Source organism: Terrapene carolina, unplaced genomic scaffold, assembly GCF_002925995.2.
Source record: "Terrapene carolina triunguis isolate 2854851 unplaced genomic scaffold, T_m_triunguis-2.0 Scaffold231, whole genome shotgun sequence".
Taxonomy (NCBI): Eukaryota; Metazoa; Chordata; order Testudines; family Emydidae; genus Terrapene; species Terrapene triunguis.
In genome coordinates, this window is record NW_020664582.1 from 12442098 (window position 1) to 12465292 (window position 23195).

Below are 23195 nucleotides of genomic sequence, written 5' to 3' on the forward strand. Positions count from 1 at the left end.
GTGGCAGGAAACAGAAGCTAAAGGGACTAGAAAGGGCCAGAGAATTTAAAATAATGTGCACAATGTACCTATTGACTAGGATCAGAAGAGCATTTACATTTGGCCTATGCTGAATGTGGAACATACCTTTTAAGAAGCAGAGGTGTAAATATTTATATTATGGTGGTGCCCCATGGCCCAATATTTAGAATGCCTGATTGCTGCTCGGAGTAATGCTCCACCATGTATTGTGGTGCTAATGCTGAAGAGACTATGGAATCCAGTACAGAAGCTTCTCTAGAAGGGTCAGGTAAATTCTAGGTTGTCAGTTACCATAGCAATAGGTAGGGACTAAGGCCCTGAATAGAATTTGTCTCAACAACATTCTGGGAATGAGCTTATGTTGGCATAGCACTTTTTGTCCTGAAGGCTCCCAACACACTTTGGGATTGTCCGTAAATTACATAAGGTATTGGGGGAGGAGGGTCCTTAATTTTGCATGTTTGTTTCAGTATTAACAAGGAGTGGGGAGGTCTTGAAAATCACCAAAGAAGTGTTACCTAATTTATAGACATCCCCTTTACAAACGCAACTAGCTTTCCTGAGCACCAACATGGTGTGGATATAGAATAAAGAAGAGGACAGTTCCTCCCCCTCACCCTAAGGGCTTAATGTGAGATGCAGTCTATAATAAAGGATCACTTCAACCACAGATAAAAAGGTGTCATCTCTGGTGTGTAACTTGGCAGTGTTTTTGACAGCTCCCATCAACATCACATAACAGTTTAGGACAGGAAGTGATCTTTTCTAACAAATTACAGGGGAAACTTTAAGTAGAATATACACAACTTGTCCTCTTTACCAAAGAACAGAATGACATCCTTAATGACAAGTGGTTAAGACCTTGGTTTCACATCTAGATATAAAGCTCCTCAATGACCTGTGCTGGAACATTTGCTTAGCACTGATTCAGGGGCAGAGTGCCCCAGCTACTGAATCATCAACACTACTTCCTGCAGCACCTAGTAGTTCCTTAAAGGCCTCCCATCCAAGTATGACACTTCTTTGCCCCTGCTTAGCCCATGCTTATAGCATAAGGGACAAGGGTTGCAGAATTTTACTATGTTTTTAGTATGATTAACTTTATAAAATAATATCCTGGTCTATATTAAAAGAACTCAACTTGGAAGGGTACATTTAAAAAGTGTGTGTGTATGTCTTATCCTTATAGCATCCTTGATCCTGTTGCATAGCATAGGAGATGTGCATGGGACAGCCAAAGATTGTACATGACCCTGTGTATCAATCAAGGCTGGACATGTTGACTAGTAACTTTACAAATAAGTTACAAAGATGGACGCAGGAATGGTTTTGTGATATATATTCTTGTTAAGAGTCATTGTGCATTATATGTATGTGGAAAGAATAAGTGACAGAAAACGATATACATTACTTATTTCTATTTAGTGGCAAACTCCCATTGTCATTAATGGGAGCTGGAGCTGGCCCTGAATAATTTGGTCATGTGCCCATTAGCACTGTATCTGGGCAGGTGGCACTGAACCAGACACTGAGGTACCAAATTAGCTATCTACCAAGATTCTTATATCTTATATCCATCACCAAAGTGTCTGAGCACCTGGTTATAATAGAAAGCCTACTATTCTGTGTTTGTACAGTGACCAGCACAGGGCCTGGTCCTTGGCTGGCCCTTAGGCATCACTGTAATAAACCTGACAATTAATAATAATATTAGTTCCATACCAGTACTGGAGGAGATCACGAGGGGCTCCCAAGAGCATCTTGTCAGAATTCCACCATCAAATGAAAGGTAGGTTTGGGGTAATTTCTCTGCATTAAACCCCCTTTTGGAAGCAGATTTGATAAGGTATTAAGCAGTGCCTTGGTCTGGTGGGTGAAATTCATCCTTGTGCAGAAAGACCAACACAGAATCTATGCACTGATTAGTCCTACCTTGGGAATGTAAGGACACAAGGATCTTATATCATGGCCCTTTGCACAGAGGTCACTTTCACCCCAGTGCGATTTTTCACCTTTGTTTAGCAGCTAAGCAAACTGTAGCCTGGATAAAAATACATAACGCTCTACTGTGAATACTTGGGAATAGGCATCAATAACAGAAACGTTAGTGAGAGTGTTTCTATAAATTTTAAAATTTTTAAGTACATGTTGCTATAAATATTTAACTTTACAAAGTTAAATGCAGACCAGCTTGAGCACTATCTTCGACATTTTAATGCATTTGCAGTAAGCCATTGTCTGACCTCTTGTTTGCTGCTTTGGAACTGCCTGATGGAACTTTATGCTAGTAATATTATACTGTTGCTGTGTGCTCAGTGTCCCTGTTGCACTAGGATTAGCTGTTAACAACACTGAGCGCTTACAATTATGGGAGTGAGAAATACAAAACTCTAAGGAATTCTGTGAGTGCATTTTAATCTAAACAGATCAAACTAATAGGACAATGGTTTGAAAAGGGAGCTCACATATTAAACATGGAATGTGTATGATTTTATGTAACAGCTGTCAAGGATTCAGGCATGACTCTAAAATGAGCTGTAACTGGGGTATTATTTTCTCTCTGAAAAAAATCACATATTCCTTACAAAGCAAGATGTACTCTAAAGATTACACTGACCACATATTTTCCCCCAAATATTACATTTTAATAAACTGGTTAAACATTTTTTACAATCTGAAATGGCTAATATTAGGGTTAAAATAGAGTCCTACATTGACACAGGGCCGGCTCCAGCATTTCTGCCGCCCCAAGCAAAAAAAAAAAGCCACGATCGCGATCGGCGGCGGCAAGTGGGGGGAAAAAAAAAAGCCGCAATCGGCGGTGGCAGTTCAGCAGCAAGTCCTTCGCTCCTAGAGGGAGTGAGGGACCTGCCGCCCCTGAATTGCCACAGGTGCCGCCCCTCTCCCTTGGCCGCCCCAAGCACCTGCTTGTTAATCTGGTGCCTGGAGCCGGCCCTGCATTGACAAAGAGATTAGTGATCTTAAGTGTTCAACTTAAGACCTTACAGGGGCCTGATTTTCAGAAAGTGCTGAGCAAACCCCCTCCATTCTCCCCTCTCTGAAAACTCAGCCCTTTACTAACTATTCAGTTTTTATTTCTACAGACAGGGAAGCGAGGGAGTATTCTTACAGTATTTCCAGGCAGTGGGTAGTAGGTCCATTTTTGAGTGTCAGAGTTTTCAGAAGGGTTCAGCACCCAAAACTGAGGTCAGATTTTTCAAGAGAGCTCAGCTGCCATTTAGACATCAAAATAAGTGGCCAGATTTTCAACAGTTCTGCCTATTGGGTGCTAAGAATTTTTTAAAATCTGGCTATTTTTTAGGAACTGATATGGGAGCACTTCTTTTTAAAATCTAGTTCCAATTGCGGGTGCTGAGCACTTGAAAATGAGGCCCTGAGCTCTTTTCAATATCTGGCTCTAAGTGACTCGTCCCTAAAATCACAGAGCAAATCAATTTGGAAACAGAACTCAGGAGTCCTGACTCCCAATCACCTGCTCTGTTATTATCATTAGCACCACTAATGTGCTTGCTGATGTGCATTCCATAAAGTCCTTTTCCCAGAGAACTGAGAGTTTAGTAGGTTCCAATCACTAGGACACAGATCTCAAAGGTATTTAAATATCTAACTCCCATTGAAATCAATGAGCAACTCCTTCACTCTACCTTGATTCTAATGGCTAAAGTTTGTTTTTGTTTTTTTAGAATAAAACTCTGTTAACAAAAACACAAATACAATGAAGGTCTCTTCTTTGCCACACTTGTAAAAATATTTATTGTAAAAGAAAAATCAATTACTCTATTTAAAGAGTTCCTTTTTATATGTTCAGTATTGGCCAAATGTTATTTGATTTGTACTGCAGAGATAGAAAAATATTCTTTTAATCCAGGAAGAGGAAAAATTCTAAGGCTATTTTTTGTCAGACTGATCAGGTATAAAACATCTCTCATGTCTGTACCCTTATTTCCTCTGGTAGCACCAACATATTTTATGACTTCAGACCTTGACACACCAAGTAAATTAGCATTAAAATATTGATTCTCTTCATTGTTTCTTGGGCTGTTATTGCTTCAATTCATTATTCATAATTTCAATAGTGCCTAGAAGCCCCAATTAGGATCAGACCCTCATTGTGCTAAGCATAAAAGAAGACACGGTCTCTGTCCTTATTTTCACACCAGAATGGTTACAATCCAAGGCCCCAGTGTTGCAAACACTTAAGCACCAAAGTATCTTTACCTACATGGATAATCTCACTGAGTTTAATGGTACTACTCACATGAGTAAAGTTGTCTGAGTGTGTCTGCAGACTGAGGCCCTAATGTTTTACTGTCTTTAACACAGTGTTCCCCACCTTCTATCTTTCAAGAACTTTAGGGAGACAAAGTGGGCGAGGGAATATCTTTTATTGGACCAACTTCTGTTGAAGAAAGAAATAAGCTTTTGAGCATACACAGAGCTCTTCTTCAGATCGGTGTAAGCCCAAAACAACTGGAACAATTTGCCAGGGGTTGTGGTGGATTCTCCATCACTGACAATTTTTAAATTAAGCTTGGATGTTTTTCTAAAAGATCTGCTCTAGGAATTATTGTGGGGAAGTTCCATGGCCTTTGCTATATAGGTCAGACAAGATGATTATAATGGTCCCTTCTGGCCTTAGAATCTATGAAATCTCGTCTCTCACTAACAGAAGTTGATCCAATAAAAGATTACCTCATCCCCCTTGTCTCGCTAGTATCTTGGGACTGTACTGCCACACAATGCAAGCACTTTAGAAGCATTCTGTTTGATTCTCCTCTCATGTACATCAGTGTAAACTGGGGGGATATCACTCAAGTGCCATGACATTACATTGGCGAAATGGAGGGGGGAAATCAGCCCCTTTAACCAGCCTTCATAGAACTTTTGGGAGTAAGGTAATAGGGCCGATCAAACAGTTTCAGTTGTTTTTTGTTTTGTTTTTTTTAAATGAAATGTGGCTCTTTGATTTATATGAACTTTATACTATTATTCAAACATTTCAAAATTTTTGATAAAATTATCCAAAATGAAAAAAAATTCATTTTGATTAAAACTCCATGGAATTTTAAACAAATAAAAATTAACATTTTGGATTGAGGTTTCCTTCCCCCCTTTTCCCTTTAATTTCAAATCATTTCATAGAAAAAACAAATTGTGATATAAAAAATGCTACATCACTCAAAAATCAGTTTATGAAAAATGTATATTTATTTATTGCAGAGCAGCATTCCCAATTTTAACCAGCCTTAGAGACTAATATTATTATCCCCATTCTACAGATAGGGAGACAGGTGCAGACAGATGAAGTAATTTGCTCCACGCGTCCAGAGCCAAGATTAGAACTGGAGTGTTCCGGGCACTGAGGTATTTAAGGATGTGTTCAGCTGTTTTTATGATCACACTATCTTTGCAAACATACTAGTTGAAGAAAATGCAGAAGTCAGTTCAAGTTTTCAGCAAACTGCCCTCCTTCCTAGAATTGCTCCACATCTGAAATGTTGTACTTCACCATCTATCCTCATCTGACCTTACACAGCCTAAATGGTGCACTGACAACTGAATTGCAGAGAGAGAGAGAGAGAGAGAGAGAGAGAGTATTTTTTGAGGAATAACATCCCCTAAATTGCAAAGTCAAAATCTGCACGCAGAGCAAATCACATTCTTTTCAGTTAGTGGGTTTTCCTGCTTTTGAGACTGTTACTTGTTCAAAGTCTTTTACAGTTTTGGCACAGTGTGAACTTGGGCAAGTCAACTTGCTTCTCTATGCCTTCATTTCCCCATCTGCAAAAAGGGGTACTACCAGCCCATGTTTGTGTGAGGCTATAGTGCTTAATTAATGAGAAAGGACTTCTGAGATATTGGGATGGAAGATGCTATAGAAAAGCATAGTGTGCTTAAAGATAGATCATCACAAACAAAGATTGCAAGTATAGAAACTGCTGTTGCTAGCTATGTTATTTTGCTGGGTTGCTGTCTTGTGCCAACGGATTTTAAGCTCTTTGACACAGACATAATATAATATTTTATCTATTACTGAGCACATATTAAACATATGACATTATATACAAATAATGTATTTCTACAGTAAGGTAAACTACTGATGAAGATTTTGTTTTGTTATTAATAGCACTACACTGGGAGTATTGTTCCAGTTGTCTTAGCTACCCCTTGATTGAAGAGAATACTGGTACAAGTAGGTGAGTCAGAATTACACTTTTTAACAGAAATCAATGGCTAATGCTGTTTACTTTACTCATGTGACTCAAAGTGAGCAGGATTTAACTCATCGATCTTTGCCCCACAATTACTTCAAGCTGACTTTAGTAAGTGTATAAAGTAGAAGATTGGTTTACTTATTTACACCTAGGTAGGATGATCCACACACTATTAAAAACAAAAACCATGCTGATTACTTGTAGTAGCAGGTATTGTTCTACAGAAAGGCCAAATCCTAAATTATCTGCTTACCCAAAACTGCCATTGACGTCTATAGTTCTGAATGCACAAGAAAAACAGGACCAGGTTCCAAGGCATGCTGGTTTAGCTGATTCCCACGATAGCCTCTGCCATAAATATTTACTTTCACTTAACATAGCTTCTAAAATCACAGGTGAGCCTAGTAACACATTAGCCCTTCTTGCATGCAGAGGATTTTGCAGGTCACTGATCAGATCTGAATTCTGGGAGAAGCTATTCTGAGAATTCGATTGAAGACAGTTTTAGTTGCCAGAAGCCATTAGTTCACTGCCAAGTGCTTATGAAATCCCACCCTTTAACATGTTCCCTCTGACACCATCATCCATGTATTATTCATTCTAAAAAATAAGACATCTGTCATATCTGGTGATGAACCAGGAAGACAGACCCTGAAAGAACTCAGGTGACATCTGGGTTGCATTAATAGACAAACTGTCAAGGTGAACAAGAGGATGGCACCAAGGCCCAGAATTTAGCAAGATTCAAAGGATTGGATGTTTATACAGATAAGAATATCCACAGTTAGGACAGTATTTAATGCAAATAAAGTGAAATCCTGGCCCCACTGAAGTCAATGGGAGTTTTAACACAGACTTCAGTGGAGCCTGGATTTCACCGAAAGAGTTTGCAAGGGATAAAAAAAACCTCATGCTTCAGGGTTAGTCACTCGCTCACAATCACAATTAGGAGGCAGATTATCTATCTGCCTACTGCATAGCTCTTGCACCTTCCTCTGAGGCATGGGGAGTGCTAACTACTTTAGAAACAAGCTATTGGCTTAGATAACCCAAGGGCATTATTTAGTATAACAATTCCTTAGTTCCTAACTAGTCTAAATATAAACTGTATAGAAATTTTAACTCAAGAGAACAAATCTAGATGGCTGCTCCAGATTAACAATTTCCACTGTGCCTTTGTCATTTAAAATAAAGTTAGACCAGCAGTGAAATGGCTCAAGTTGCCCCATAAGCCATCCATCCGTAGTACATCACATATTTACAGTGGCTGACCTTGTTATCTTTCTATACTTTAGATGAACTGATTTGGTTAAAGGTAGGATGCAATACATGAAGTGTAATTAGTTAACTTTAATTTATCAAAGGTAGTTTGAAATATTCTGTGAGATAGCCATACAAGTAAAATTGTCAGAATAGGGACAGCGGAGGAGCACACCTTAGGAAAACAATTTGTATTCAGTAAAAATCAAATGGTTTACCCAATTAAGAATGAGACAGGTTGAAGATTAGTTAATGCAGCCTTTTAGATGTAAATCTGATAACTTTGAGCTGAGCCAGTTAAAATAAAAAGGGAAAGACAATATCCTTTGCCTCTTCAGTTGTACTTTCTGCTAAGAGCAGTATGGTTAGTGGTTTCAGAATTAGTCAAGAAACATCCATTCTCTAGCATAATGGGGAATTTCCTTATATGTGTTTAATGAGTTTGTTCCTCTGTAAGAACTGAAATGTGACTGTCAGGGCACAGAAGCGGACTGAAAGATTCATTCTGAATATTACCTTAATTGACAACATACAATGAAGTCTCACAGTTGTTTATTATATAATTAATTCATAACCATTTCTAGTACACATTTCCATATTGTTTAATGCTTTTATTTTTTTTTAAGCTCAGGGACACCCAAACTTCACCCAACTGAGAGTCACAGTAGCAGCTTGCCAGGTGCTAGAAGGCTGTACCTAGTTTGTAAAAATGGTGCAAGTTGATATCACTTTCATCTGTAATACAGAGGTGTAGGGCTTGGAGACTACATATCCCAGCATGCAATGCTTGATCACGATTGGACTGCTAAGGAGAGACAGTGACAGATTTTGCTGGGCTGCATTTGATTACATGCCTCACTTTGGCCACATCAGTTTAACTCATGTAGCTGTCTGCATGCAATGCTCTACTGTGGAAAACAAAGATCTTTGTACTGTTGGAGTAAAAACAGTGGTAACAAAGTCATAGCTACATATTCTTCTCTACATTTTTGTTTATTGAGACAAACTAATTAAAAGGCACAAACATAGGGCATATGTTTACATGGACATTATAACAAACATATACATTAAAAGTGTAGGAATGTGTTTCCTTTCTGCTAAACAGAAAGTTCCTAAGCTTTTATATATACAAAAGTTGTACAATTTGATGTCCTAAAGTACAAAAGATCATTTATAAAATTATTTTACACTAAGTTCTATTTTTTTTGTTTTACTATGTAGTCCAAGCCCCTAGAACGATTTCGCATAATGAAACAGATACCTGTCACCTGACCTAGAAATCTGGTATTTGCTGCTTGTACTGACATGGCAGGGTATCAACGGAAGCAGTCCATTTTGACTAGTCAATCCTGCTAGGATTCTGTAAGATGTGTACACACTAATCTCCATTGCTTTCAACTTCATTAAGATAAAAACAGCTCAACTCTACCTTTTTTTTTTTTTTTTTTTTTTAAATGTAGAGTCTTGGTTTTAGGGTGTCTTTTTTAAACAAAGTTTTAAAAATGTGAATATGTGACATGATAGTCTAAAAAGTATATCTGTTTCCCTATATTTTGCTTTCTACTTTATGTACAGATAAACAGTCTAAGAAATAAAAAGCACATGTAGTTTCAACATGTGTAACCATTTGTGGAGTACTTCTGGGCTGGACAGCTCAGACTGTCATGCCACAAACACCACAAATTGATAGAAATGTGTTAACACAATAGAAGAATAAAGTAAAAATGATGATGTTTGAAAATATTTACAAAGTTGAACAGATCTGCACAACACTTGATTAAGAAATACGGGAGAAATTAAAGACGCTCTTGGCTTGTCCTGAAGGGTCATCCTACCTAGTTAGTGGTTAGAATAAAAACTGTATACAATTTAATATAAGACAAAAACTTCTAGTGAACAACTAACACGTCTGTCCCCTGCTGCAACATCAACAGGTTCTGATTGGGAGAGAGAGGGCATATACATCACACCCCAGCGCTTCCAGAGTCGTCCAGCTTAAAGCAATATTTTATAAGATTCAAAGCATCCTTTTGCTCCTAGATAAGAGTCCCAAGGGTTTTGACTGTTTAGAGACCATGTTTACACACATTTCAACTCCTCTTCTGTCAGCCATGGCTGTTTCTTACCAAACATTAACAGTTTAAAAAAAAAAAAAAAAAAAAAAGTTGACTACAATGCTACATTTCCTTAGGGTAATATTTACATCTCCAAATATCAGGTCACAATCCCTATTATATGTTGAAGTTAGAATGATAAGTTATCATATGCTTTGCATATCAGAGCTGGTATCACCTTTCCCATAGGGAATGCTGCCTGAAATTACCATATTCCCAAAGGTAAAATGCATATTTTCTCCAAAATGCATTAAAAAATGACAACATTGTAATGCATTTACTCATAAAAAAAAAACATTAACACAGACAAAGATACTACACTAGCTCTGAATCAGTGGATTTAGAACTGGCAAGTTAAAATTAGCCATCCACCCTGTCAAGCATATGGAGGGGTCTTTGCTAGTGTTTGGATTAAAATCATTTCCTAGTTTATAATTTCTGGGATAAAACAGTAATGCTGATTTTTAATGACTGGTTTTTAAACTGTGGCAAGTAACCATCTGTCCTATTTCAACATCATCATCGTCAGCTAACGGTAAAACTTGCTTAAAACAAAGTGATAAATTACAAACTCTAGTTTGAACACGATGAGCCAAATCAACAGGGAAAGATGCTATTAGGGTCTTTAACTGGTGCACATTAAGCCAGTTATTTAGTTTGACTTTATTATTACATTATTAACATTATTATTATTAATTATTATTATTATTATTAACAACTAAAAAACCTGCTGGTAAGGATTCAGTTTTAATCCCCTTTAATACTGTTTACAGATTCTTTACCAAGGAGGAGACGTGGGCAAGGCTTGAGGCAGAAAAGGCATGCTCTCTACCGGTCTCATTGCTATATTTAATGGACCTGCTAACGTCATTGGTGTTTGGAGATTCATAGGAGATGTTATAGTGACTGGATGCGCTATATTCACTGGAGCAGTTACTGGGGTAGGTAAATTGACCGGTGTTGTGAGTGTTAATGGAGATGTCATGGATAATGGACTTGTTATAGTTACAGGATGCCCTAGGTTCATCGGACTGGATATATTAACTGCACTTGATACATTTACTGGACTTCTCATGCTCATTGCAGCTGCCACTGTGACTGGGTTTGTGATCGTCCCAGAAGCCACAGAGGACGTTATATTGAATGGAGTAGTAAGAGTCACAGGCGTAGTAGCAGCAGTGGAGGTTTGGCACAAGTTAGCAGCTTCTAAAAATGAGACATAAAAAGACAAAAAGTTTTAACACATAAAAAAACATGGACAAGATTTAAAAAAAAAAAAAAAAAACCAAGAACAAATTCTGGAATAATTTTCTTTAGAAAATATTAGTAAGTTAACTGTTAACATTCTACAGCCTACAATAAATATAACGTTCATGCAGCTCATTTGAATTCAAAATTCTTTCCTGAGAAGTCAAGTGAGGTTGTCTTATAAAGAGGGTTTTGATGTTCACAAAAACAGTATTGTACAATCAGAAAAATCCTCTCAAGAGGAACATTATAAGTAGAGAAGAGAGTGTACATACCGAATGGTACGTACTCTATAGCCTTCTCAAAGGTGAATTGACATTCTGTGAAGGTTTTAAAAAGTCATTATTAGGGACTGATAAGCAAAGCTAATTTCAATGTTTACCTGCTTATTTCAGTCTTAATTATTTCTGCTAAATTGTTCCACTGATCGTGGTAAGTTTATCTTAGCAATTTTCAAGTATACCCAGTCAGTAGATCTTATAACCCCCATTATCTCCTCAGCTTTTACATTAACTACAATTCCACACCAATATTTTACTTCGTTTCGCAACAGAGACTATGGCTGAACAGGCAAGAACCAAGAGGACCCTGCACTGAGATGGAGGATCCTGGGTCTGTTCCCAGTTGGGTCTAGCAAGAGCTGGACACTTTGTGGAGAAGATACAGCCAGGCTCCATGGAAGAGGCAGATGACTCCACTAGATATCAGCACCACCTGCTGGTTAGCCATAGAACAACGCTCCAAAAACAGAAGCGGGTTGGTGGACGTGGATAAAAGAAAGGGATGACTGCTAAAGAAACTGAAAAAATATATTCCGTATCAATGTTATGGCATTTTTAAAAATGTGCCTTGCTTCACATTTGTAGAGTAGGACACTGAGCTCAGTCTATATCCATATTTCAAGAAGTAAACTAAGAGCCAAGAGTCCACCCTTGCCATGCAGGCTATTCAAATGTATTAAGAGAGTGTTTTCTTTTACATTAGCCCCATTTGAGGGTCACTGTTGATTGTTCAGGGTCAATAATCAAGTTCGGAGGGGGGAAAAAGTGTGTGTGGGGGGGGGGGGGATTTAAAACAAAACAAATACCTGAAATTAAATAAACTGTTCAATTTAAAAATTCCCCTGTGGTATTGCAAAACCAACACAACATGTGGTGCTAATTAATGAGAACCAGCATGAAAAGGACCATGAACAAGAATGGAACTGACTGGTCTAGTTTCGTCTTCCAAACAGTGATTTCTTTAGCTATGACACCCTCCAATCCTCTTCCCAGATATCAGGGGTGCTCTTCGGGCACCACAGGTTTCACTAAACAGTATCAGTTTGACTCTTATTGAAAAACTTGGCACAATACTTTTCCCACCCCCACACCAGTGCCCCTCAACCCCACCCTCCCTCTTTTTAATATAATTGTTTTTGTAAAAAGCACTTCGACAGATACATATGGTAAGAAAGAAGGAAGTAGAAACAAGACATAGAAGAGAATGAGCAGAACAAGCCTCACTTTGGTTTTCCTAAGTCTTTCATCCCCATAGCATTGGAGCACTAACCAGGTAAATTCTAATAGTTTTCAGTTATCACTGTTTATAAGAAAAAAAGGTTAGGCTGTTTCTAAACAACCTATCATTGAATTAGAAAAATCTTTGTGGCAGCAGCAATCAGAAAGGGAGCTAGCTGCCTTGTACAGAAAAATAGGACTGGAATAACTGATAGAATATGGAGGAATTGTGAGGAGCTTGAGGGGAAAGATGGGTGGAGAATATTTATTGTTCAAAATTAAGAGTTAATTAAAAGGAATAAATGGACAGCAGGAATTCATTATAAAACATTTAATCAGAGGGAGCCACATGACAGAAATTAGAAACCAAAGGGTTGTGAAAAGAATAAACTAGAAGTAACTGGAGATTTCAAACTACACTCCAAATGAGACACTAAACTGAAGCAATCTATTCCTTAGACAGCAGGCACAGTGAACAACAAAAGGACACTATTCAACTTTCAGTACAATAGGATAGTATAGTATCTCGGCAATAGTGACTATAATCTAGTTAATTTTGTAATTAGAAGAAGGACACCAAGCAATGGAAAAAAAGGGAGTATGAATTTCACCAGACTTTGGACAAATACAGTTATGCGATGGGTATAAGTGAATGAAATAAAATGGGAAAGAAGAACAGGGATATGAAGAGGGGATATGAAAACTGTTTAAACGGAAACTGATGTCTACACAAAAAACGTGTATGTGTGAGATCTAACAACTGGTTGATGTTTTAAACAAGGTCCAGAAATCACACAGAAATCAACGGCCAAACTCTGCCTTTGAGTACAGGCACAGCTCCCATTAACTGCAAAAGGAGGCTTATGTGCACATTCAAGGGCAGAATCTGATTGAAGATAAGTAGTAAAGAAGATCATTTAAGTGAATGTTACATAAGGTTATCAGATTTGTTTTTTAGCTTTTATTTTTATGACCAAGAATTAATTTTCATGTGTCAATTTTTGCCATTTCACATTCTCTATAACACTTTCTTTTTGTAAAACAGATTAGAGTTTAAAAAACCAAGTAAATCAAGTTAATAGATTATGTTATTTTGTTTTACCTTTCTTCCTTGCTTTGACCGCTTCTTCCCATAATCTCAGTGTCTCTACCTGCTTTCCAGGCCAGTTTGTTACATGTTGTTGTTGTTGTTGCTGCTGCTGCTGCTTCTGGTTGCTGGTCTCCTCACTCATGCATGCTACGCCAGTCAAGTAAAAACACACACAAATTCACCTTGGAAATGTATGCTCCTTTCTACTGAAAGGATGAAGGCTTTTGTTTAAGTTAAAAACATGTTCAGAATCTTGAAAAGAGAAAGATACGAGTGTTTAAAAACATTTAATTAGTGCTGTATTTCAGTAAAATTACCTCTCTAAGATCTAGAGAAGTGCAAGCTATCAACTGCCTGATTTGTCTTTCAGAGTGAGTGACATCTCAAGGATGATAAACAAAGAGAATGAAATACAGGACTTTAAAATGAAATGGCTTCTATGGTACTCATAGAGATCAAATTCCCAGAGATCTCAAGGAGGCAGCTGAGTCAAGTTATGTGAAAACACAGCACTAATTACTTTAAAAAGACACCTCGCACCCCTTCTTGAAATCAAAATTAAAAACATTTTTAGTTCACCTTCACATCAGAAAATAGCTATTTACTCCCTGACCACATTGCTTCTCCTGCCACTTTCATCTCTGCCTTTTGTGAGTCCCATAATACCTCCCGCGAGCTGTTTAGGGTCACTGAACTGACAATGAAAGGCAGAGTAGTTGGTACTGTGGGAACAAGGACAGACTCCAACAACCCCTACTCCAAAAATAATTCACATTTTAATTTTATTTTCCACATCCAATTCAGTAAATATTTGTCACGCTTGCTAGATATTCCAACTGTCCTCAAACTTCTGGGAATAAAAGAACACATTAAATATGAACTAAAAGGCAAAACACTGTTTGAATGTTTTAAGGATGGAATTTTCAAAAGAACCTAGAGGGGTTAGACACCCAACTCCTTTAGACTCCTTTGAAAGTCCCAGCCTAAATCACCAACATGATGTGTAGATTTAAATTTCAAATACTTTTGAGAGAGCAAGCCAGTCTCTCCTTCACTTACTTGCCACTCCAAAGTTCAGGATTCAACATTTCTGCTGAGGATATTCACAGATTTTAAGGCCAGAATTACAATCGTCTAGTCTGACCTCCTGTACATCACAGGCCAAATACCACCAATGCCCAAAACACATCAGGCAATGCAGGAAAATGCTTTGCTTGAAGTGCTTGTTTTGTCCAATGCTTCAAGGAAAAAACACTGACAGCCTTGATCCAAAGCTCATGGAAATCAGTGGGAGTCTTTGGCTTCACTGAGCTTTAGATCAAGCTCGAAATCCTGAACAGAAGACTTGCCAAGTTTTCAAATATTTTGCTATAAAAGGCAAATGTCTCATTTTTAAATCTACACACATTCTGTTACTGATTTAAACTCCTGGACACTCCCTCCCTCCCACCCACCCTTTTTTATTTATTTATTTATTTATTGCGATTAAGGAAGTAATTCAGGATGTATCCAATTGTACTCATAAGTTGAAAGACAAAGATATTTGGATCTTCATACTTAAAAGGTGAAGAACTATTTTCTCTCACTTCAGGGCATTCCTCTAAGAGATAAGACAACACTCCTAGTTCCAGACCAGTTCCATATACCCCTGATCTGAAGTTTTTCACGAAGAATCCATTTTCAAAGATCTATTTTCTGATAGATGCAAACACCTAAACTGAGTCACAGGTGTATTTTACATTTTAAGAAAGGTCAAAGGCAACTCATGTTGCAAAATGTTTAGAATATATTTACTGAAGTGTTTTTAAAATGTTCACCTACTTTTACTGATGCCTTGTTTACAGGTATTACAGTTGATACTTTGGCTCTGCCCATGTGTCTTTAAGTGGCTGGTGATATACGCTGCACTCAGAAGTTTACCACAGATATTACACGATACCTTTCCTTCATGGCGCACCATGTGTGTCCGCAGTCTGTCTTTGGTGGCAAAGGCAGCAGTGCATGTCTATATGAAGGACAACAGCATTTTTTAAGTGTAGACCATCTTATTCCACTGGGGACCACATGGCCCATTTAAAAGTATATTTTATTTTCTAGGTGCTACCGTACCTTAGGCATGTTGACAAACCTTTTGATTTTACATGGATTTACAGTGAAGCCTATCTCAAGCTACCACTTAAGAGACGGAACATAATCTAATTGCTTAATGGAAATGGTCTTCTGATAAGTGTGGAACAGAAGAATACTCTATACTACTGGGCCTACTTTGGAGCAATTTCTTAAAATAAAAGACAGTCTTGCATACCTAAGTGATAGATGGCTTATAAATACCTACAGTAGACAAGGGTGGTCTCATACAGGCTTCACTGTATATTTCTGGTTATGATTATTTTTTATTACTCAGTTTAGTTCCAATCCAAAAATCAGGAAAGGGAAAACAAAGCATTTCTTTAGAGCTATTCTTTTAATTCAAAGCATTTACTTATGATATGATGAGTCACTAGAGACAGGTTGGAACATGCATGGATGATTCCAAGTGAAACCATAGAAGAGTTGATTGTTCAACACTAGTCAAGTTCTGCCTCTTGTTTTTAATCTTCAACTTACTTTCACCATGACAATTTCCTTTCGATTTCAAGCAAAATACTCTATTTTCATAACCACCTTTGCCTATAAGCATTGCTAAACAAATCCTACACATTACTTCAGCAATCAATGTCAATTTGAAGATTTAGTCACACTGTTTTTAAAGGCAAACTTGACTTGAACAATAGGGTTTTGGGAATATTCTCCAAGGAGCAAATAAGCCTCTAATCTTACAAATGGTAGGCACACCATCCTCTTAAGCTGCTTCTACACTGGTATCCTAACTACAACACCAACTAACTACAAGCAGCGTGGACAGAGCCATATTCCAAACCTTGCATTCAAGGGAACCAGGTAAATCAACACAGTCCTTGGTGAAATACTCAGTTGACATTGACTAACTGTACAATAAAACTTATGCTGTTAATAAATCATGTTAACCCTTACTTGGCATTTGAAGGGTCTCTCTGTCGAGTGAACGTGTTTGACATGACAGCTTAAGTGATCAGGCCTGTGAAAGAACAGAGGTACAGAACAGAACATGTACCGTTACAAATAGACAGCAAGGATTCTTCGGCGAGCAGCACTGAACATTGCATTGATTGCCATTTGCAACCCACCTCCCTTTCAAGGACAAAAAAAAAAAAAAAAAATCTCCCCTTACCTATAAAACAACCCGCTGCTAGAATAATGCAAAATGATTACACTAGGACCCAGCCAGCAAAGTTTAAAGCTCAGCCGTGTGTCTATTATACACCTGGAAGTGCTACAGTTAGTGAATTTTTAGTACTTGTAAAAAGGAGTTGCATTAACAGTCCTAGAGATTGACGTTCGCTCTAGTCAGAGAGCGGATACAGCACAGCCAGCAGCAATGCAAGCTCCCCCACACTGCTCTGCCAAGGAACCTCAATCTTGATCTGGAAGGGGTTATGTTAAAGGCAAGATGACAGATCAGTCTCCATGCCCCATTCAATCTTTGACCCCTACAAAGACTGCTAACAAGGGGTCCAGCTAGCACCAATGGTGATGCGGACACCTTTCCACTGTGACCTGGATTGAGGCCATCAGGTCATTTCAGAACATTGAATAACCATAAAACAGTGACAACTTTTAGTCATGATCAAATAGTCTTAGATTGAGACCCACACCCTAAGTAAACAAGGCTCTTTATCCCCTCACCAATCTTCTAAGATGTCTGGTTCTCCTAGCCCCTTGCTATGATAGTTTAACCCTTCTTGATTACGAAAAGCCAATACTTGAGCTCGCCTGGGATTTTCTACATGGTACCTCGAGAAGCCTTTTCCACAAACACCACAGGTGTATGGTTTGGTGATGCCACCTTCATGAGACCTCACGTGATAGGTCATGCGGTCCTTCCTCTTGAAGCGCTGATTACAAATTGGACATTCAAAAGGTTTTTCATCTGAGTGGGATAGCTTATGCCGGTTGAGGTGGTACACATCCCGGAAGGCTTTTCCACACATCTCACAAGCATGGTTCTTCTTAACAGGCTTGCTGGGCTTCTTCACCGTCTGAGTCACAGCCATGGCTGTTGCACCAGCACTACTGCTGGGGTTGGTGGCAGAGGAAGATGTAGTGACCGTTGACAGGATGCCTGCGATAGTTGAAACCAATGAAGTTCGGCTGTTGTCGCCAGCAATAGTTGAGATTAGGGGCACCATTGTGGTGGGAGTTTTCTTTGGCCGTGACACTAACTTTATCCCTGTGTGGCAGGACTCATGGCGCCTCAAATGGTAGCTGTCCCTGAAAGCTTTGCTGCAGTAGGTGCATACAAAGGAGGTTTTAGGTTTTTCCTTTTTAATCCCAACAATAGCATCCTTTAATGTTTCTGGTGCAGGCTGAGGTTTCTGGGTTATTGGTAAGGGTAGAATCGGCTTCTGATCAGGTGGCTCAACAGCGGAGCTCAGGAGGGGCAGCAAACTGTTCTGTGCTGCCTGCTGTTGGTGATGTGAGGCTTCATGTGCCTAAAATCAAACATTCACACTTCAGAATTTCTGTTGGAGGGCGCTTACTTTGACATGCTGAGAACATTTACAGGCAAAGGAAAGCAAATTTTAGACCAAAAAGTCACTGAACTAACAAGTGCAAGAAATTATACAAGTCTCACTACAATAGTTTCCTGATTGGATAAACCACTTACATTTAAATCCATGTGTTGTGCACAGACTCTGCAGTACATGGGTGTAGGAAAGTGCAATCACATGAAACAAATTTTTAAATATCCTGAGGGCAACATTTCTTATAGCAAATGACCAGGTATTCGTCAGGCCTTTTAACATATTGCTTGATTTCTATCTCAATGACACTCCCTACATAAAAGTGATCATATGGAGAATATACCAGATCTGTGACGGCAGATTAAGGATGTACTGAAGGGGTTGACCAATGTGCCAGACAAGTGTTAACATCAGCCTGGTGGATGGTTACATTTAAAAACCCTGTAAAAATTAAACTGCAGCCACAGTGAACCAGGAAGAAATGAGGCATCTTACTTGAATCTCTCTCTTTGCACTACTTTGTCAGTGCTGGAACTGCATTTAAATAATTTGTTTCAAGAACTGTTACACGCTAGATTTATAGTTATATATTTAATGGTTTCCCATGGCATTAACACAATGACTAAGATGCTCTAAGGTGCTCTTTGTTTATGGAAACTGATGAGAATAAAGACAAGTTTCTTTTCTCTTTATCACCAACTCTTTCACAAAAGAGAGAGGGGCTAGTCAATAAGCACTGGTAGGAATCTGGTGATTTCTGGAGCATCGACTTGCAACAGAAGTTATTCTTTAAAAAAAGAATAATTTAACTGATAGATGCTGACAAACCTGGACTGCTGCATCTCTGAGGGCAGCACTAGAAAAATCTCTGCTATCATACCACAATGAACATCCCTCTACTTACCAGTACCCTCTCCTACCTGAGGCTGGTAGCAGACATGGTGCAGGGTGTTTATATTGGACAACTTGTACTTCTGTAATTAAATTTAAAACGGATCTAGTTAAACTGGTGCAAAGCCCTACTAAAGACACTCAAACTGGTTTAAACCATGCTTAACATTATTTAGCTTAAAGTAACATTAAGCTAAATAATTATAAGCATGATTTAAACCAGTTTAAGGGTATCTATAGTAGGGCTTTGCACCAGTATAACTAGATCAGTTATAAAATCAATTTAGTTACAGCAGTGCAACAGAACAGGCCTGTGGCATGAAACTGATTTTATTTAAACTTGTATTTCTATTAATGCTACATCTTTCCAAGACTACTCCTCTGTGCTTTCCTTTATTAAGTGATATGTACCTCATTTTACATGGTCTTGCCACATTTGTGACTTTGCAGGTTGACTAAAACTAGGTAATGATTTGGAGCCTACAGGAGTGTCAGCTTTCATTTTGAATCAGGATTGTACCATTATTAAGCACATTCAAATTCATATCCTTTCAGCTTTACCCAATAGCCAATTGCTTAAAGCCCTTTGAAGACTTTACTATTTACAGAAGCAATCTGTGACTTTCTATTTTGGTGGCATCCAAGCCTTCCTTCTTTTGCCTCTACAGCACATCAATAACCAGAAGCAATGACTACAATATTAAGTACATCTAAGTAGGAGTTTTAAGACTTCCATGCAACACTACATTCATTCAGGATGCTCATATTCTCACTTTGTCTTCCCATATTCACAAACCCTGAAACTTCAGACCATAATGGTGTTCTTTGAAAATGGGTTGAAAGTGCACACAAGCCTTAGCCCATGTGGATGAGAATGCCCGCTCTGCAACACTCCCATACTATTTGGTGGGAGACTAGTTCACAGCTTAGCTCAAGCTGTTCTGTGTGAAAGTCCATGGCATTACTTGTTTTGATTACTACAAGCAGTTAGGGTGACTGGTCCACCTCCCTGTACTTTTTAGGTTTACTCAGAAACTTTGGATGCAACAAATATGTTGAGTGTTACCAGGCTAAGTGTGGACATATCAAGATGCCTCAGTTACCAAACCCTAAACACACATTCTTGAAGATGGGAAAAAGGGCATTCTTGGAAAATGGTGCAAGTGTGGAACTCCCTCAGAACCTGAGTTTGCTAACAGAGCACTGGTTCTCAACCAGGGGTACACATACTCCTGGGGGTACACAGAGGTCTTCCAGGGGTATCTCAACTCATCTAGATATTTGCCTAGTTTTATAACAGGCTACATAAAAAGCACTAGTGAAGTCAGTTCAGGCTAAAATTTCATAAAGACAACGTCTTGTTTATTCTGCTCCATATGCTATACACTGAACTGCAAGTACAATATTTATAGTCCAATTTATTTATTTTATAATTATCTGGTAAAATGAGAAAGGAAGCAATTTTTCAGTAATACCGGTAGTGTGCTGTCACACTTCTGTATTTTTATGTCTGATTTTGTAAGCAAGTAGTTTTTAACAGAGGTGAAACTTGGGGGTTGGCAAAACAAATCAGACTCCTGAAAGGGGTACAGTAGTCTGGAAAGGTTGACAGCCACTGCCTTAGAGCACAGCATGAGGCTCATTTCTCCCATCAAGCTTTTGCATGACCTAAGTGATATTTTGTATTGTTTTACTTTCTCCTGTTCTATAAACTGATGCTTGCTGATGTGTAATACATACAGATGCCGAAATGGGTACAATATAAAACACGAGTTCAAGAACATTTCATGTACTGATAACAGTACAATTTTAATTTTTTTTTTCCAGTTGCCTTTGCACAAGATTTAAAAATCTTGGTCAACAGAATCAGACAACACTTAATTGGAGCTTTCTGTTCAGACCCTTTTCCAGCCAGGCCATAGTAAATGTGTTTTCACACAGAGTACAAGTGGTTAATATCCTAAGATAGCTCAAGATATACAATTTCAAAGGGAGAGCTAGCAGATCGGATAATAGGGAGTCCAAATCCTTTGGACAAGGTTCAAACTTATACAGTCTAAGGACATTTTTAAGCCTGAAAGAACCATTAGCACTGCAAGGTAATACAATTATTTCTGTTGTACCAATATAAATGTCTCACATGAAACAATGTATTCATAAGGCTGTCTGCTATGAAACCATCTCTTATATAAAGCTGCTTACCTTGGCTCTCAGATACTCCACCGTTATTACCAATATTGCCTTTTTAACAAAACCTGTCTGCAACAAGCAGCATTCCTCAGTTTCCAAGGATTCTCTATATTAGAGCTTTCTAAAGAGGGATCAGGCTGTATTTCTCCCCTTGCTGTTATAGGAGGGAATGCACACAATGAAACAGCACCTGCTGCCTGCCTTTTGCAAGTCGTTTTTATTCACTGTTTTACTTGACTTAGCATTAATGTCAAGTCAACATTTGTGATGTTTTGATTGCCTGGAAAAAAAGTCTTCCATGCAAAATACAGCATTTCTCTCACTAAGCAAACTTTCATTCCAGGAGGATAGCAAACAAAATAAAAACTGTATTTCATGACCCAGGGTGATAGGATGCGGCATTGTGAACTTCCAGTGCCAGAGGCTAAGAGATTTTTGCACTGGAGCCTTCATGTCAGAACAGCAAATTAGCATCAGTGAGTCATATCTTTAATGCCCTGTTTGAGGGATGATTTCTCCTAACATTAACAGATACAACTTTCACTTTCCAGGCAGGTACAAAGTGGTTTTCAAAATATGCATGTGCTAGAACACTAATAAAAAAAATGAACCGAAGTTGCTTATTCAGTATAATCTACATTTCAAAAGGTAAAATTAATCAAGGTAACACCTAAACATGATCAATATCTTTATTATGAAAGGGGGATAAAAATTCACTGTACACATTTAATTGCCATTAAAACTAAAATTAAGACATTTAATCATTTCCCCAACACCAACTGGTAAGAATTACAGTTATCCACACAGGGTTTTAAATATTCCCTTTAATTATTTAAAAAATTCCTCTACAGATGTCACAATTGAAAACCATGTGAAGTAAACACTGCCTCTCTATATTATCAGCACAGTATTTGATATTTAACAAACAAAAATAAAGCTGCAGATTTGTGAAATGGATTTTAAATTATGAGCCTATTAATGATCTGTTCTTGTTTTGGTGGGGTGAAGCAGTAACAAGAAGATACTACTTATAACTTCCCCAATCACCACTATGTTTAGGTACATTAGGATAAACAGTATTGTAAAGCATTTGTTTTATCAAAAATGACTCAAGACCTACTAAACAGTCATTACAAGGTTTTAAAGCTTTATTATCTGGAAGGATGGAAGAGGAAGGAATTTCCATGTCACATCTTTACAAAGATGCTCACTAGTTATGCACCATTAATTATATTTTTGAGAAGGTAAACTGCTGAATCCTTAATCAAATGAAGAAATACCTATCACAAAAACAAACTAAAAAGTTTGATGTCAGTATTTCAAAAGTACATTGCACTTACAACAAAAAAACACAACGAAGCAACTAAATTAATGATGCTTAATATCTGTGAAAAGACAGAGCCATAAAATAAACTATAAGACTCCACACTAAGATTAGTTGTTCTTGAAAATATATTTAAAGATAGAGTGCAGTATATTGAGGAGAGACAGAATAACTGCTAACTCAAGAAAGGGAGGTGGCCCTAGAATGAGAGAACTTTACTAAGAAGTTTATCTATGTTCAAATCACAACTGCCCACTAGAGTGAGAAAAATTATAAATCCTTATCCAAACTGCGTGTGTCATCACTGGCACTTATATGGAACTATATCTTATGGTATCATATCTGTTGTACAAATGAATACAAAAAGATTTAATACGAAATAAGAGTTCGTATATACAGTTTGAATTTGCAATAGCTCAGACTGTTAGATTTGTTTTCTTCTTAAGAGAACATTCTAAGCGTGTTTTCAGAGGCAGAGCACCCAAGTGAGTGACTCATCTCTTAGTCTGTGCAAGACTATTATTTTTCCTTTAAAAAGAAACGTTGCATCCTCTTTACAGATTTATTCATTCCATTCAGGTTTTCAAGCAAATGTCATGTTTTTGCTGTTTTAAAAAAAGCCAGCCAGGACAAGGAGTAAGCAAGAGGTCCAGGTTTGTAATTTTCAAGGTAAAATAATCCTCTTTGCACAAGGTGATGTGTGGGGCCTTTTTTTTTT

At 38.0% G+C, this 23195-nt stretch overlaps 1 protein-coding gene across 4 annotated transcripts in view; it reads right to left on the bottom strand.

Annotated features, from left to right (window-relative positions):
* Positions 1-9710: 9710 nt before the first annotated feature.
* The window catches only part of VEZF1 (vascular endothelial zinc finger 1), a 14259-nt gene continuing 774 nt past the window's right edge, over positions 9711-23195 (bottom strand). Inside the window, exons 2-7 of one of the 4 annotated variants that reach the window (XM_024195413.3) lie at positions 17342-18039; positions 16502-16565; positions 15290-15473; positions 13481-13615; positions 11155-11199; positions 9711-10837 (exon numbers count right to left, since the gene is read on the bottom strand). In XM_024195413.3, the coding sequence (XP_024051181.1) occupies positions 10410-10837; positions 11155-11199; positions 13481-13615; positions 15290-15473; positions 16502-16565; positions 17342-18039 (1554 nt within the window). In that variant the 3' untranslated portion in view covers positions 9711-10409. Of the gene's footprint in view, positions 10838-11154; positions 11200-13480; positions 13616-15289; positions 15474-16501; positions 16566-17233; positions 18040-23195 lie in introns of all 4 variants that reach the window. The other 3 variants (XM_024195411.3, XM_024195414.3, XM_024195412.3) reach the window with 3 other exon arrangements.